This window comes from Geotrypetes seraphini, chromosome 2, assembly GCF_902459505.1.
Source record: "Geotrypetes seraphini chromosome 2, aGeoSer1.1, whole genome shotgun sequence".
In the NCBI taxonomy this organism is placed as follows: Eukaryota; Metazoa; Chordata; class Amphibia; order Gymnophiona; family Dermophiidae; genus Geotrypetes; species Geotrypetes seraphini.
In genome coordinates, this window is record NC_047085.1 from 326,825,495 (window position 1) to 326,843,281 (window position 17,787).

General features: G+C 46.5%; 1 protein-coding gene across 1 annotated transcript in view; it reads left to right on the forward strand.

Annotated features, from left to right (window-relative positions):
• The window catches only part of TOP2B (DNA topoisomerase II beta), a 639,919-nt gene that overhangs the window by 249,526 nt on the left and 372,606 nt on the right, over positions 1 to 17,787 (forward strand). The window contains 2 exon segments of the mRNA XM_033930173.1: positions 5,977 to 6,087; positions 6,173 to 6,278. Coding sequence (XP_033786064.1) covers positions 5,977 to 6,087; positions 6,173 to 6,278 — 217 coding nt within the window.

The window sequence follows — 17,787 nt, forward strand, 5'->3', positions numbered from 1 at the left end:
GGCTCTCATTGCCTCGGAGCTGTCCGGGGCCATCACGCACCTTCAGCAGGCTTCGGCCTCGGCTGCCCCGGCGTCCGTGACCTCGGTCCCGGTTCCCTCGACTTCGGGCCCAGGGGGGGTTTCGGCCTCGGCCCCGACCTTGCCCTCAACCTCGGTTGACCAGCCTGAGCGGAGTGTGCGGCCTCGGGACAAGGTGCGGCGGGTTCGGAGGATCTCTTCCTCGTCGTCCTCGTCGAGGTCCTCCCGGGGTTCCTCGCCCTCGGGTCGGCCTCGGGCGAAGCTTCGGTCGAGGAAGCCCAAACGCCACCGGGCGTCTCCTTGACAACATGGTCGCTCCTCGCCGACCGGGGCCGAGACCCTGCGGGTCTCCGAACTGCGCCTCGATAACCCGAGGTTTTTTCATTCGTCTGAGGTTGAGTGCTCGAGGGACTCTTCGCCAAGACGAAAGGGGCGTGCCTCGGTGCCCCATACCCCGGGGACTTCCCGAAGGGGTTCCTCGGGGCATGGGCGGTCCCCGACCCCATCCAGATCGCTCGGTGCGGCTTCTTGGGGTTCGGGGTCTGGTACGGGGAAGGAACCTCAATACTCACGCGAGGCTTCTCCTTCCTTCTTGGCGAGGCGCTCGTCTCGATCTCCCTTCCCGCCTTCGAAGCCCTCCTCTTTCTCGAGGTTCATTCTAGATATGGGAAGGGCTTTGGACCTTGATCTGGGAGCAGGATCAAAGTACACGAAGGAGTTTTTGGAGGAGCAGGATTTACCCTCCCCTCCTCGAGAGACGCCTCGGTTACCTCTCAAAAAGGTGCTTAATCAGACCTTTTTGAGGAACCTTGACTCCCCTCTTACAGTCACAGCGGTGCCTTCTAAGATGGAGTCTAAATATCGCACGGTTCCGTGCAAGGGCTTTGATAAGGCTCAGCTGTCCCACCAGTCCCTGCTGGTGGAGTTAGCTTTGAAGAAGTTGCAGCCGTCCAGGGTCTCGGCGGCTGTTCCCCCCGGACGGGAGGGACGGACCTTGGACAAGTTTGGTCGTCGCCTCTATTCCAACTCATTGATGGCGACCAGGGTCCTGAATTACGCATTCACCTTCTCGTCTTATTTGAGACAGATGGTGAAGTCGTTGCCGAGGTATTATGGAGTCATGCCAGATTCCCATAAAGAGGATTTTGGGGCTTTTATGTCCAATTTGTCCCAACTGCGTCTCTACCTCTTCCATGCGGTGTATGACGCGTTTGAGCTCGCCTCTCGGGTGTCAGCCTTTGCAGTGGCCATGCGCCGTCTGGCATGGCTCCGTACCCTGGATATGGACCCGAACTTACAAGAACGTCTGGCCAATCTTCCATGTGTTGGCTCAGAGCTGTTTGATGAGTCCTTGGAGGCGGCGACCAAGCGTTTGTCTGAGCACGAGCGCTCTATTGCCTCGTTGGTCCGTCCCAAACCCCGGGCTCCGCCGCAGAAGCCTTATAGACCTCCTCCGCGGCGGTACCCGCAGAAGTCGACGCTGGCCTTTTCCAGGCCTCCGCCCCGACGTCCCCAACAGCAGGGCAGGGCGTCCCAACCAAAGCCTCAGGCGCAAGGAGCGGCTAAACCCGCTCCGTCTTTTTGACGTGATGCGCGATTGGGGGCGGGCCCCCTCCGCACTGTCAAAGGACCCCCTTCCTATTGGGGGCCGACTGCAGGCCTTTCTTCCAGCATGGGCCGAGATCACGTCGGACGCTTGGGTGCTCGGATCATCTCCGAGGGCTACTCGCTGATTTTCTTGTCCATACCACCGGAACATCCGCCGGCGGCTTCTCTTTGCTGCCGAGACCAGCTTCCTCTTCTCCTGTCCGAGGCCAGGTCCTTGTTGGGCCTTCGAGCGGTGGAGCATGTGCCCCCGAGCCAAAGGGGACGGGGGTTTTACTCCCGTTACTTTTTGGTCCCGAAGAAGACCGGGGACTTACGCCCCATTCTGGACCTCCGGAGGCTCAACAAGTTCCTTGTCCGGGAGAAGTTCCGTATGTTGTCCCTTCCAGTCCTGTACCCTCTACTAGACTCGGGGGACTGGATGTGCTCCCTGGATCTCAAGGAAGCATATACGCATGTTCCGGTGCATCCCGCCTTTCGCCAGTACTTACGGTTCCAGGTGGGGGAGTGGCATCTCCAATATCGAGTCCTCCCCTTCGGGCTGGCCTCATCTCCTCGGGTCTTTACGAAGTGTATGGTGGTGGTCGCGGCTGCCCTATGATCCCAAGGGCTGCAGGTCTTCCCCTACCTGGACGATTGGCTGATCAAGGCTTCATCCCGGGAGGGGGTTATCTCAGCGACCCGACAGACTATCATCTTCCTTCAACGTCTGGGGTTTGAGGTAAATTTTCCCAAATCGCAGTTGTACCTGGCTCAATCCCTTCAGTTTATCGGGGCCGTGCTGGACACGGTTCGCCTTCGTGCATTCCTGACCTCGTCGAGGCTGGAGGCTCTACTTCGCCTGGGCTGTCAGATTCTGTGGCAGCGCTCCGTCTCTGCACATCGGCTGATGATTCTACTCGGCCACATGGCTTCGACAGTTCATGTCACGCCGTTTGCCCGATTGCGTCTGAGACTCCCTCAGTGGACCTTGGCCTCCCAGTGGCGCCAGGATCGAGACCCGCTCTCCCTTCCTGTAACGGTCACTCCTTCCTTGAGACGATCGCTCCGTTGGTGGACCAACTCTTCCAATCTTTCCGGGGGTTTGCTCTTTCTCGTCCCTCCGCATCGCAAGGTCCTGACCACGGACTCTTCGGAGTACGCCTGGGGGGCTCATCTCGACGGTCTGCGGACACAAGCGCTATGGTCGGCGGGGGACCGTCGTTGTCACATCAATGTGTTGGAGCTTCGTGCCATTTTTCTGGCAGCCCGAGCCTTCGCTCATCTGCTGCGCAATCAGGTGGTCCTGGTACGGACGGACAACCAAGTGGCGATGTATTATGTAAACAAACAAGGGGGAACGGGCTCTTGGTCCCTGTGCCGGGAAGCCTTGCGCCTTTGGGAATGGGCGACATCCCAGAACATCTTCCTGCGGGCGGTTTACATTCAGGGAGAGAAGAATTGTCTAGCCGACAAACTCAGTCATCTTCTCTAGCCGCACGAGTGGTCGCTCAACTCCCGAGTTCTGCGCGAGGTCTTCGACCGCTGGGGGACGCCTCAGGTGGATCTGTTCGCCTCCCCGGAGACTCACAAACTGCCCCTCTATTGTTCACGAATTTACTCCCAGGACCGTCTCGAGGCAGATGCCTTCCTTCTCGACTGGGGAGGGAGATTCCTTTATGCATTTCCTCCTTTTCCTCTGATCTTGAGGACGTTGGTTCATCTCAAGTCGTCCGGAGCCACTATGATTCTCATCGCGCCTCATTGGCCTCGTCAACACTGGTTCTCCCTGCTCCTTCAACTCAGTGTCAGGGAGCCTCTGCTTCTGCCTGTGTTTCCCTCTCTGCTGTCTCAGAGTCGGGGTTCGCTGTTGCATCCCAATCTTCAGTCATTACATCTGACGGCTTGGTTCCTTTCACCCTGACTTCGGCGGTCAGGGAGGTGTTGGAAGCCTCGCGAAAGGCCTCTACTCGGCTTTGTTATTCCCAGAAGTGGACCAGATTTTCATCCTGGTGTTCCTCGCACCATCTGGATCCAAAGTTGGTTCAGGTGTCCTCGGTTCTGGAGTATTTGTTACATTTGTCCGAGTCTGGCCTGAAGACATCCTCCATCCGGGTACATCTCAGTGCTATTGCTGCTTTCCATCGGCATCTAGAGGGACGTTCTCTCGCTCTTCATCCTCTGGTGGTGCAGTTCATGAGGGGTTTAGTTAATGTTAATCCTCCTCTGAAACCTCCTCCTGTAGTTTGGGATCTGAATGTGGTCTTGGCTCAGCTGATGAAACCTCCCTTTGAGCCAATTGACAAGTCTCTTCCTAAGTTTCTCACTTGGAAGGTGGTCTTTTTACTTGCGCTCACGTCTGCTCGTCGAATTAGTGAGCTTCAAGCTTTGGTTGCGGACCCGCCCTTTACTGTGTTCCATCATGACAAGGTGGTTCTTCGCACCCATCCTAAATTTCTACCTAAGGTTGTGTCTGATTTTCACCTCAATCAGTCTATTGTCCTTCCGGTGTTCTTTTCGAAGCCCCACTCTCATCCTGGAGAGGCGGCGCTTCACACGCTTGACTGTAAGAGGGCGTTGGCTTTTTATCTCCAACGTACCAAGTCTTATCGGAAGGTTCCTCAATTATTTTTGTCCTTTGATCCTAATCGGCTGGGACATCCTATTTCCAAGCGCACCTTGTCCAACTGGCTAGCGGCTTGTATTTCTTTTTGCTACGCTCAGGCTGGTCTCACGCTCCATGGTCGAGTCACGGGGCATAAGGTCAGGGCTATGGCAGCTTCTGTTGCTTTCCTCCGGTTTACTCCTGTGGAGGACATATGTAAAGCTGCCACTTGGTCTTCGGTTCATACGTTCACCTCCCACTACTGTCTGGACAATTTGTCCAGAAGCGACGGCCGGTTTGGCCAGTCGGTGTTACGTAACCTGTTTTCCTAAATTGCCATCCTCCCACCTGCCCTTTTTTGGTTGGCTTGGAGGTCACCCATATGTGAGAATATCATGCCTGCTTGTCCTGGGATAAAGCACAGTTACTTACCGTAACAGGTGTTATCCAGGGACAGCAGGCATATATTCTCACAACCCGCCCACCTCCCCGGGGATGGCTTCTTTGCTGGTTATGGAACTGAGGACCACGAGGTGAGGATGCGCCTTCTAGTGGGCAAGAAGGCATGCACATGCGTGGTGCAGTGTAGCAAACTTGAAACTTCAATCAAGTTTGCTTGAAAAGCTGTCTGCGCTGGGGCTCCGTAGATGACGTCACCCACATGTGAGAATATATGCCTGCTGTCCCTGGATAACACCTGTTACGGTAAGTAACTGTGCTTTATGTGCTCTATAATGTTTACTCACTACATTGTTGATTGTCTGATTCTTTAGTCAGTATTATGCTATGTACTTACTTTATGTTCATTTTTATATTTCTTTCTGTTCTCTTGATTTATTCAATAAACATGATTGACTTAAAAAAAAAAAAGGGATTAATTGAAGATTATAATGTATAAACCTACTTTTCCACTCAGATATTGAATCGACCCCAGACATATCCTTGTGGCATTTCACATCTTTTTTTTTCTTCTGCATGCATTCTATTTATACCATTTTAATGTGATCTTTCAAGCATGTGTATTCAGACAACATCATGTCTAACTTTGCCTAAATACTACAGAACAAGTGAAATTGACCTCAAAGAGTCACAACTGTTGAAATCTTGCTGAAAAGATATTAAAATGTGCAGTAAGCAGATACCGCCTGCAGTCTGCTTGCTTGTTTACCCTTTAGATCTCTGCTTATGGAGAAAAAACTAAAGATAATATACAATGGGGCCAACATTAAGACTATAAAAGGGAGCCCAGCTAATTCCTGTGGTCGGTACTGAATGCTAGTATTAAATGCCAGTCCTTTTCTGTTTACTGACGTTGAATTTCTGGTCTATCTTTGACTATCTCAAACTTAGCCAGCTACATCAATTTTAAGTGCTGACTGGATAAGTTATAAGCAGCCAAATATAGACCTGCTTTTTGCTTGTCTCGATTTGACAGCTAAACAATTTTAAGCGCTGACAAGCTATTGCATAATTCAGCCAAGTTTAATCCACTAACCGCTAATATTCAGCGGAGATAACTGGCTATCTCTGCTGAATATTAGCAGTTAAATGGTCAGGAGCCAATGTATGTTAAAATCAATTTGTGTTTGTTATACTGGGTATAGGCTTTTATTTATTTAGTCATTTATTTAGCCCATCCTCCCAAAGGAGCCCAGATTGGGTTTTGATCTAATCTTTCAAGGAGTTTTGCTAATAGGCAGAGAGAGACACTCAAGCTCCTTTTTTGTTCTGGTTATATTACTCATTTCAATGTCTCTTTTCAAATTTAGGATCAGGATGGCTCTCATATAAAAGGCTTGTTAATCAACTTCTTCCATCACAATTGGCCATCTCTTCTAAAGCACAGTTTTCTTGAGGAGTTTATTACACCTATTATAAAGGTACAGAATTGTTCAGATATTTAATCATGTTTAAAATATATTAACATGTTTATAAAAAGTTGATGATATGTTTATTATCTTTAAGGCAACAAAAAATAAACAGGAACTTGCCTTCTACAGTATCCCTGAGTTTGATGAGTGGAAAAAGCAGACAGAGAGCCATAGAGCATGGAAGATAAAGTACTACAAAGGTTTGTGTGTGTGTGTGGGGGTGGTTAAGTCTTATGTTAAAACAGTAGATAATATGGATAGCACTGATGAACATGATTGTTTTGTCATTCAAACCCACTACGAGGGACTGCTGAAAAGTTTTTTGCTCAACCAACTTCCTAAATTCTGAGCATTATTTTGTCGCTGTAGCCGAAAGTGTTATTTTATTTTGCAGAGCTCCAATTTTCAGAATTGCAATTGACATTGTTTCAGATCATTGATTGAACCATGTCAATGAAAAATGTGGAAATTTCAACTGTGGAACTTAAAGCCATCAGGAAGTTCCTATTTCTGTAGAAGAAAACTCCAAAGGAAAATCATGCATGTATGTTGCAAGCATTGTGTGACAAATGCCCATCATACTCCACAGTGAAGAAGTGGTGTGCAAACTTTCAACGTGGAGATTTTAAGACCAAAGCTGCTGCAAGGTTTGGGAGACCTCAAATGGTGTCAATTCCTTAAATCGTTGACCATGTTCATGACCTGATTTTGGCAGATCGGTTAATATTTGCTAAAACAATTGCTGTGACACTAAAGATATCCAGGGAATGTGCTGGGTGTATAATCCACGAGTAGCTGGGTATACAGAAGCTGTCAGCCAAGTGGGTGCCCAAGTGTTTGAATGCTGATGAGAAACGACATCGAGTGGAAACTTTCAAGTTGATTCTGCAGCATTTTTAGCGAGCTGGTGCCAACCTTTTGGAATGACTAGTTACTGTTGATGAAACATGGTTACACCAATTTGATTCCAAGACAAAACAGTCCATGCAATGGCGGCATTCAGCTTTTCCAAAGCCAAAGACATTCAAGACCCAAAAGTCAGTAGATAGGTCATGGCCACAGTGTTTTGGGATCAGGTAGGTGTTGTAATGACTGATTATCTTCTAAGAGGCCAAACAGTTAATGCAGAATACTACTGTAACTTGCTGTGCCAATTAAAGGTGACATTGAAAGAAAAAGGGAGAGGGAAACTGCGGAAAGGAGTTTACTCATAGCAAGACAATGCACCTGTTCACAAGATTGGCAAACTGTGGATGTTTTGACACAGTTGGGGGTTTCAGTGCATAGACCATCCACCCTACTCACTAGTTCTTGCTCTAGTTGACTATTTTCTGTTTCCAAACCATAAAAAAAGTGTGAAAGGGTGACTATTTTTGAGTGATTTGGAGATGTTTACAATAGTGACCAGACATCAGAATATTTTTTGGAAGGGTTACAGAAACTTCAGACACGATGTGACAAGTATGTTGAACTTAGGGGTGAATATGTGTAATAACTTGTAAGTTTCATGGTTCCATGCCATTCCCTTCTTGGTTGGGCTGAGAACTATTCAGCACCCCCTTGTAGTCATCTATTTGTGGTGACATTTGTCCTCTATATAGTGCATGCAGTAAATGTGTTAAAGAACAATTACTTGCTTTTTATTTTTTCTAACATTTTTTTAGCTGCCTTTATGAAGAGGTTCACTCTGTGGTATACCATGGAGGGGGGGAACATGTTCCCGGTACAGTACCCTGCAGAAATGTTCGATCAGCCGGAAACTTCAACAGGAAAGATTGTTCAAGACTGGCATGGGCGTCGGTCAGATATCGCATTGAAGATATCGCTCTGCTGGTAAGCCAGTTCAGAGGCCGTCAGCTTCCTAGTTGGTGTTGCAGGTCACTTTTGCATCGAGTCTCTTGATGCTGATCAAGTAGCGGCGACCACCTTCTGGCTTGCTTCAACCTTGAGGTGTGCATCCTGATGAGGTCACCTTTGAGGCAAACCGCGGCACCAATGGTACCGTCAGATAAGTCAGAGATACCGGAGCTTTTCTTCCTTGTGCAGCTTGATGCTGTTTTGAAGGAATTTGGGTGATGCATGAAAACTGCTTACTCCAATATTGACTCCCTCGGTACTAGCCCAGCCTAAGTACATGTCTACCAGGTCCTACGGTATCACAACTGGTTCCCTGGAGTGACATCGACGTTCCATGTCAACGTATTGATCCTCTCACCACCAATCCAGTTCATCGACAATCCAATGGGCATCGTTCCTTCTCACATGCTTCGAAGAGAAAACATTGCTCTCCTGTTCTTTGAAGAGAAAAACAGCTTTGCATCATACTTCTTCTTACTACATTGGACTGGTACCAGACTCAAAGTAAGCATCAATCTTCTCGACACATTTCTTCGCCAAGGCCTTCATATCCTTCTGATTCACAGTCTGATTCATCTGATGACTTCTCTGAGTCTACAATAGAGGCTTACGACACTCCCTTGGAAAAGACTCCATACCAGTGTCCATCACTGGCTAGCTCTCTTCTACTGAAAGACTTTGTTTCACTATATTTATTAGGCAGTTGGGGAAAGAGTTATCACTCTAGCTTGGAGCTGATTCTGCCTACAGTGCTGAATGGAGGGCTTAGATCATGGTCAGCCTCCTAAAGAACTTCTCAAAGAGACTCTTCATATGAACTGGGAAACACCCTTAACCATTACAGGGGCTCCCAGAATCTTTGACTCTCTCTTTATATTTATAAATACTAGTTACTAGTGATATAGTTGACTTTGAGAATATGAGCACATTTGGATGTCCCTTGTACCAATACTCTGTGTTGGAGAACGGAGTACTAAATTACAATTTCTATATCTTCTGCTTTGTGAAGTATCTTGTCTGGAAATTGCCTTCTTTTGATGAATATCTTCCTTCTTAACATTTACAGGAATTTCATCATATCTCTTGATCCTTTTACATAGAATGTGTTGGGCTGGATCTGTTTATCCATGGTCTAATGAGGAATCTAAATGGTTGTAGAATCTGTAAAGTTGGATTCCTCCACATGGTATTCAGCAAACAACTTGACATGCATCAAATGGCAAAGACATTGTTTAAACTAGAGAATGGCACTGGGATAGATTTTTCCCGTCCCATTCCTGCAAGCTCAGTACTCATCTGCACAAGTCTCAAACACTTTAAAATCATAAGTGTTCGAGGCTTGTGCAGTTAAAGCAGAGCTTACAGGAATGGGACAGTGACAAAACTCTTGGGTCGGGACGGGGACATTGAGTTCCTGCGGGGAGGGGAAAAATTTGTCCCTGTGTCATTCTGTAGTTTAAACTCAAGCTGGAACCAGCCACCATGATCTTCATAACTCCTTGGTGGTCCAGACAATCATGGTACTCTCTTCTATTTCAACTGACTGTCAAGGATCCTGTTCCATTACAGATCTTTCCATCTCTGTTGACTCAGAACCAAGGTTTCCTTCTTCATCCCAGTCTCCACTCTCTATATCTAACAGCCTGGTACTCGCAACATGCTTCTAGAGAATTTCAATCTCTTTGCCCAAGTTGAGGCTATTATAGCTGCTTTCAGGAAACCCTCTACTCCACAATGCTACCGCTTTACCACATGATGTAATCACCACCAGTTGGATTCTAAAAATTCCTCATTTTCTTTGGTGTTAGACTACCTTCTGCACCTCTCCAACTCTGGACTTAAAACCACTTCTGTAAGAGTTCACCTCAGTGCTATTAGTGTCTTTCATGTTACTTTCAATAATAAACCTTTGGCTACTAATCCACTAATTTCCAGGTTTATGAAAGGACTCAAGAACTCAAAACCTCCAATTAAACCTCCTCCAGTTGTTTGGCTTTCTCAGTGTAGTCCTCACCATGCTGAAGCCTCTATTTGAAACTCTTGCAACTACAGTGGAACCTCGGTTTGCGAGTGTTTTGCAAGATGAGCAAAACACTCCCACAAACCTTAACTCGCAAAATGAGCACTGTCCTGCTAAATGAGCACCCTCCCCCATGCTCGAATTGTATCGCACCCCCCGGCCGCGAACGCCCCCGCGAGAACTGCATCCCACCCCTGTGCTGGAAGCGGCATCCTCCTGCTCGCCCACCCAAACAAGCTCCTTACCCCATCTGTTGTGTGCCAGTGCCATTTAAGGAAAGATCCCGCCTCTTGCCTGGGCTGGGCCTTGAGCATCTGCGCATGCTCAAGGCCTTCTGGCTCTTGTTCTCTCCGAGATCTCGGCAAGAGCAAACTACAGCCGCCTCTGATGCCGTGGGCCAGGTAAAAAAGCTAAACGGGCTGGATTTGGCCCGCAGGCCGTAGTTTGCCCATGTCTGGCTTAGCCTTTGTTTCACCAGTTGCATGCTATAAACATATAGCATGTTGTCAGCCACTGGCGACTCAAACCAACTTGAATTCCTGAAGGACCTGGATTGGCCACTATGAGAACGGGCTACTGGGTTTGATGGACTTTAGCTCTGAACCAGTAAGGCTATTCTTATGATCTGAAGTTGTTAAACCCTTTTAGGAGGGCCATAGTACCATCTTAGAATCTCTGTTTGATTCTATGTGTTGGGTGGATACACTGCTTTTAATCCCCTGCAGAATGCTAGCTTAAAGAATCTTTGAAGACCATTTGCTTAGTTGCTGTCTGTTCAATGAGGAGGATTTCAGAACTACAGGCTTTATTTTGTAAATAACTATTTTAGGTTATATTTTGGAATAAAATGGTTCTCGGACTGATTTCATCCTTTATGTCAAAGATAGTGTCATCTTTTCAACTTTCAGTCCATTTCCAGTGTTTCATAGGAATGTGGACAGCAGAGGGTTGGACCAATTTCATAGGCATGATGTAAGGAGAGCCTTGTGATATTTGATGAGGGCGGAAATGTTCTGGAGGTTGTAAAGGTTATTTTGCCCTGTTTAGAGGGAAACAGGAATGGTGAGGGCACTTTAAGGTGACAGTAGCCCATTGTGTGACAGAGCCAAAATGTATCTGCTTTAGGGACATTCAGTTCCTTCAGAACTGAAGGCACAGAAAATGCAGCTTTTGTGCTAGGGTTTTGAGGACTGGTCTATCTAGTTCTGCCCTTGAAGTTTATTGCTTTGGTACATTCTAGTTATCTGGACTGGTCTGGAAGGATGGTAAGGAATGAGAATAATATCTCACCTGCTAGTTTTCTTTAATACCTCTAAACCAGTCAAGAACCCACTTTGTGTAGCTAATTGAGCTGAGCAAAGAAGTTGTGGTTAGTGTGCCAAAAGTACTGCTGCTGATGCAGTTCCTTGCATTGTTGATATGGCCTCGTTCATTTTTTTTTTTTCTAATTGTTCAGTTTGATTGGTTCTTGCTCACGGGGTCCTGTTGGGGAGTACTGTATTTTCTCTTTATCAAAATATTGGCTTGTAGTTCTTGGTCTCGATCTGGTAGGAGAAGGCAAGCTCATGCTTCTGGACTGGTCTGAAGGGACTAAAGGAAAGAAAATGAGCAGGTAAGATATATTATCCTAGGACAAACAGGCAGCATATTCTCACACATGGGTGACGTCACCGACGGAGCGCTTGCATGGACCACTTCAAAAGTTCATCACCACTTTAAGTCTTTGTAAAGTTCGAGATAGCTCGCACCGTGCATGCACGAGTGCTTTCCTGCCCGACGTAGGTACACGATCCCTCAGTTTCTTAGTTTCTGCGGAGCGAAGAAGATGCATTTCAACAGTCGTTGAAAACTTTTTTGCCTTCCCGCTCTCACGTCAGTGATTTTTCATTCATTTTCATGTTACTTTTCTTTTTTTATTTCATTTAATTTACCTTCGGGGGAGGGTGGGAAGAAAAAAATATTTTTTTCTCTCTCTTGGGTTCTGCCCAGCGGGGCCTGTTGTACCACCTTGGCCTCTGACTTGGCCAAGGCGGTCTTCCTGTCGATGTCATGCCCTCAGACCAGATTTAAGAAGTGTGGTCGCTGTGCTCGACCCATCTGTGACTGACCCACATCGCTGGTGTCTCCAGTGTTTGGGACTGGAGCACCGGCCAGAAACCTGTACATGGTATTCTCCAACAGAAGTTATTGTTCGGTGTCGCTATGGAGGGGAAGTCGACACCAATACCGACACCAGTGGCACCAACCAAGACGACACCACTTATATCGACACTGACAGAAACATCTCTGGTGTCGCAACCTCCTGTGAGTAAGTCGGCTAAGAAGCCTTCCCCTACCTTATCTGGGACTCAGGTCAAAGTGGCATTGAGTCGAGTCATGCCAACCTTGAAAAAGTCCCTTAAGCGCCCGATCCCGATTTCGGTGAGTGCCTCGACATCAGCTTCCTCATCACTGGATTGGAGTGCTGCACCAGGGGTATTGGTGCTCTCCCTTAAGCAGAGAATTGATAATTTGCTTAGGGAGGAATTGGGTGAGCATTTTCAAATGCTGGTACCTACCCAATTTATGTTGACACCGGCTCTCCATGTGACAGTTCAGTCTGAGCAGATAGCGACACCGACCGAACCTCAAGTTGATGCTCCACCGGTGTGGGGACCTTTAGCACGGGAGTCGATTGATCTCACTCCACAGCACTCAAACATCTAGAGAGGTGAAGCCGGTGCGGTCCCGGAATGCCTCTCATAAGATGAAACATATTGAGTCTTCGGCACCGAGTCTCCGACACCATCCTCATTCCATTCAGGACTCAGACTTATTGGGATACTCGGAGCAGAAACCACTCGTCTGATGGTGAGGATTCTGATAGCTCAGATTCACCTCAGCATTCTTTTCAACCTGCTTCTTTTTTGAGAGGTCCTCTTTTGCAAGGTTTCTCCGTAAATGTCGAGGACCTTTCCATTCCACTGGAGGTGGACTCCAAGTAAAGTAAATAGTTCTTGCAGGCTCTAGACTATGATCATCCACCAAAAGAACTGCTGAAGCTTCCTCTTCATGACATTTTGCGTGAGACTTTCTACAAAAATCTGGAAACTCCACTTTCTATACCTGTGGCTCCTAGAAAGCTTGACTCATTATACAGAGTGGTTCCTATTTCTGGATTTGATAAACCTCAGCTTCTTCATGAGTCTCTTGTGGTGGAGTCGACCTTGAAGAAGTCTGCAGGGGCTAGTGTCTACACTTCTGTACCACCTAGCAGAGAGGGTAAAGTAATGGACAAATTCGGTAAACGCCTTTACCAAAATGCAATGTGGGCAAACCAAGCTGGAAACTATAATTCCTCTTTTCATTCTACCTGAAACATCTGGTTAAGCAGTTTTCAGCTTTTCAAAAATACATTCCCTCACGCAAAACTCAGGCTTTTCAAAATTTTATTTCTACAGTTTTCCAATTGAGGAAATATATAGTTTGTTCTACCTATGACACAGTTGAATTTCCTCACGAGCGGCAGCCATGTCGGTGGCTATGAGATGCCTTGCCTGGCTCTGTGTCTCTGAACTTGATGTCAACCACCAAGATCATTTAGCTAACACTCTGTATCTTGGAGATGAACTTTTCAGACCATCCATGGACGACACTGCTACTCAAAATTTGTCTGCCCATGAGACCAAGTGGGACACAGTGGTCAAACCAAAGAAAAAGCCTCAACCACCTCATGCTTTCAGGCCTACTTCTTACCAACATAGGTTTACTGCTAAGTCTGCTCCTCCTCTACCTAGGAAGCAAAAGCAGCAATCACGTCAACAACCTAAGCAACAGGCTTCTCAACAAAAACCTACACAGCCTTTTTGACGTGTTCCTCAGGAGCTTAGTCACCGTTCCCATTCTCAAATCTCTACCTCAGCCAATCGGAGGACATCTTCAATATTACATCCACCGGTGGGAGCTCATCACTACAGATCTCTGGGTTCTAGACATCATTCATCAGGGGTATGCTCTCTACTTTCATACCCTAGCTCCGGATCATCCTCCAAGAGAGTCTATTTATGACCATGCACTTCTCTTCTCTTCTCATTCAGGAGATTCAATCCATTCAAGCCATCAAAGAAGTTCCTCTATCTCAGCAGAATCACAAAGAATGCGGGAGGTTACAACCCATTCTGGATCTTGGAGATCTCAACAAATTTCTAGTCAAAGAAAAATTTTGGATGCTGTCCCTTGCCCTTCTTTATCCACTTCTGGATCAGAACGACTGGCAATGCTCTCTGGATCTCAAAGAAGCCTACACGCATATACCAGTTCATCAGGCTTACCACAAATACCTTCGTTTTCAAGTGAATGGACGTCACTATCAATACAAAGTCCTTCCTTTCGGCCTGGCATCTTCTCCCAGAGTCTTCACGAAGTGCCTTATTGTTGTGGCGGCATTTCTTCAACCCCACGGTCTTCAAGTCTTTCCTTACCTGGACAACTGGTTGATCAAAGCTGTCTCATCACAGGAGATGATTCTAGCAATGTTTCAGACCATTGCCATCCTGCAAGTTTTGGGATTCAAAGTCTTCAGTTCATTGGGGCTATCCTCGATATTACTCTCATGAGAGCGTTTCTCCATCCAGAGCTCCTGAACAATCTTCTCATCCTCTGTCAACAGATGTTGGAGATTTGCACCATATCAGTGAAACGCATGATGGTTCTCCTAGGCCATATGGCTTCCACAGTTCATGTAACACCACTGGCAAGACTGCATCTTGGCATTCCTCATTGGACCCTTGCTTCTCAGTGGTCTCAAGCAACAGATTGTCTATCACATGAAGAGCCGCCTGTTTATGCCCTTCAATAACTGACTTCATGGAAACCCAATATGCTGGTATAATTAATATATATTTTATTAACAGTCAATAACAGGTTACAAGAGCAAATCTTTACAGCATATGGAGCTGACAGATAGTATGCCTCAAGCGCTTGAGTATACCTGGATGTCTGTTCCCCCCCTTATTGCCAAAAGAGCTATCTTTTATATGCTTCTGATAGCCCTGGCCCACGTTGGTGCATGTTACATTGTTAGTTTATATTGGTTGCTTACAAACGTCATTACATTTATCATTTTACTAATTGGTCATCATTATCTTGTTTCATGATGTACGCACGCCCTGTTTACTAAAATAACTATCTATTCCCGTCAAATGCCATTTTAATATCAAATCATAAATTTTGAGCAAAGGGTCCAGTAAGGATCCGCCCATTCCAGGATATATCTCGCAAATGGTGTATTTTTATATTCTTGGTCAGGACATGTCCTCATCCTTCTTGTGTTCACTTCCCTGTTCTTATGGCACCACAGCAGATGTGGTACCAGTTGCCATGTAAAAGAATAAGTTTTGCTTGACTTGCTTATTTTTAGCATAAGTTTTGTTTGGCTTGCTGATTTCAGCAAGCATAGATTGTGGAAAAGCTGACAACTTTAGTCAGAGCATTCTCAGCCATCTTAGGCCTTTAGTAGTGTTTATTGGCATATTATTATGGGGGATTTTCAGAGGGTCAATGTCTTTACTTCTAGTTTCATAGAGGACTTAAAATCTTCACCTGTATACCTATACAGGTCTCTCTCTCCTCCCCCTCCGTTATCACATGGCATATCTCTGTCACATCATCTCTTCAGCAATCACTTCAATGGTGGATGACCTCCTCCAATATCTCCAGAGGTCTACTTTTTCACTTGCCCCCTCACCAAAAGGTGATAAGACGGACGCATCTCCTTATGCCTGGGGGGTGCACATGGTGGCCTTCAAACCCAAAGTCATTAGTCTGCCAGAGAGCGTAAATTTGACATCAATTTACTTGAGCTCAGAGCGATATATTATGCTCTCAAAGCTTTTCAACACCTCTTGAATCCTCAAGTCTTTCTCCTTCGCACAATCAAGTAGCAATGTACTACATAAACAAGCAAGGAGGCATGAGCTCTTTTCTGTTATGTCAGGAAGCTCAGAAAATCTGGCTGTGGGTGACAGTTTGCAATATTTTCTTGAAGGCTGTCTGTATTCAAAGGGAGAAGAATTCCCTAGCAGACAACCTGAGCAGAATTCAACCTCATGAATGGACTCTCAGCTCTACAGCTCTCCATCCCATCTTTGTTGAATGGGACACTCCTCAGGTGGATTTGTTTGCAACCCATCTCAATCACAAGTTGCCCCAGTTTTGCTCTAGACTTTATTCTCCTCATCGTCTAGAAGCCGATGCATTTTTCCTGCATTGGACGGGCCTGTTTCTGTATGCGTTCCCTCCAACTTCTCTCCTGTTAAAGACTTTGTTCAAACTCAAACTAGAGTCAGCCACCATGATTCTCATTGCTTCTCGGTAGCCCAGACAACATTGGTTCTCCCTTCTACTTCAACTCAGCACCAGGGAGCCAATTGCTCTACCAATCTTTCCTACTCTGCTTACTCAGAATCAAGGATCGCTTCTACATCCCAACCTGCAGTCGTTGCACCTGACAACTTGGTTTCTCTCAGGCTGATTCCATCTGAATTCCATCTCTCTCAGCCTGTACGCAATATTATTGACGCCTCCAGGAAGCCAGCCATTCAACAATGTTATCAACAAAAGTGGACTAGGTTTTCTTCCTGGTTTCTCCATCATCATGATCCAACTTCCTTGTCAGTGGAATTGGTGTTGGATTATCTACTTCAGGGGTGTCAAAGTCCCTCCTCGAGGGCTGCAATCCAGTGGAGTTTTCAAGATTTCCCCAATGAAAATGCATGAGATCTATTAGCATACAATGAAAGCAGTGCATGAAAATAGATCTCAGGCATATTCATTGGGGAAATCCTGAAAACCTGACTGGATTGCGGCCCTTGAGGAGGGACTTTGACACCCCTGATCTACTCATCTATCTGACTCTGGATTCAAATCTACTTCTATCAGAGTCCATCTCAGTGCTATTACAGCTTTTCACATACCAGTTGAGGGAAAACCTTTTACTGCTCATCATTTGGTCTCCAAATTCATGAAAGGTCTTTTCAATGTAAAACCACCTCTCAAGCCACCTCCTGTAGTCTGGGACATTCAACACTCTTGACTGTAAACGTGCTTTGGCCTATTACATCGACAGGCCAAAGCCACATAGAACATCTCCCCAACCTTTCATCTTATTTGATCCTAATAAGTTGGGGTAACCTGTTTCCAAGAGAACGATTTTCAACTGGGTACCTGCTTGTATATGGTTCTGTTATGCTCAGACTGGACTGCACCTGGAGAGTCGTGTCACAGCTCTCAAAGTCTGAGCTATGGCAGCTTCTGTAGCTTTCCTTAGATCTACTCCTATTGAGGAAATCTTTTAAAGCTGTCATTTGGTCCTCAGTTCTTACATTCACCTTGTATTATTGTCTGGAGTCTTTCTCCAGACAGGATGGGAGCACTTCGGCCAGTCTGTAGTACAAAATTTATTTTCCTAAAGGCCAACACTTCCACCATCCCTTTCTGGTTAGCTTGGAGGTCACCCATGTGTGAGAATATGCTGCCTGCTTGTACTGGGATAAAGCACAGTTACTTACCGTAACAGCTGTTATCCAGGGACAGCAGACAGATATTCTCACAGCCCACCCACCTCCCCTGGTTGGCTTCTAAGCTGGCTTATCTTAACTGAGGGACTGCGTGCCTACGTCGGACGGGAAGACACTCGCACATGCACGGTGCGGGCTATCACGAACTTTCCAAAGACTTAAAGTGGCGATGCACTTTTGAAGTGGTCCATGCCGGGGCTCCGTCGGTGACGTCACCCATGTGTGAGAATATCTGCCTGCTGTCCCTGGATAACACTTGTTATGGTAAGTAACTGT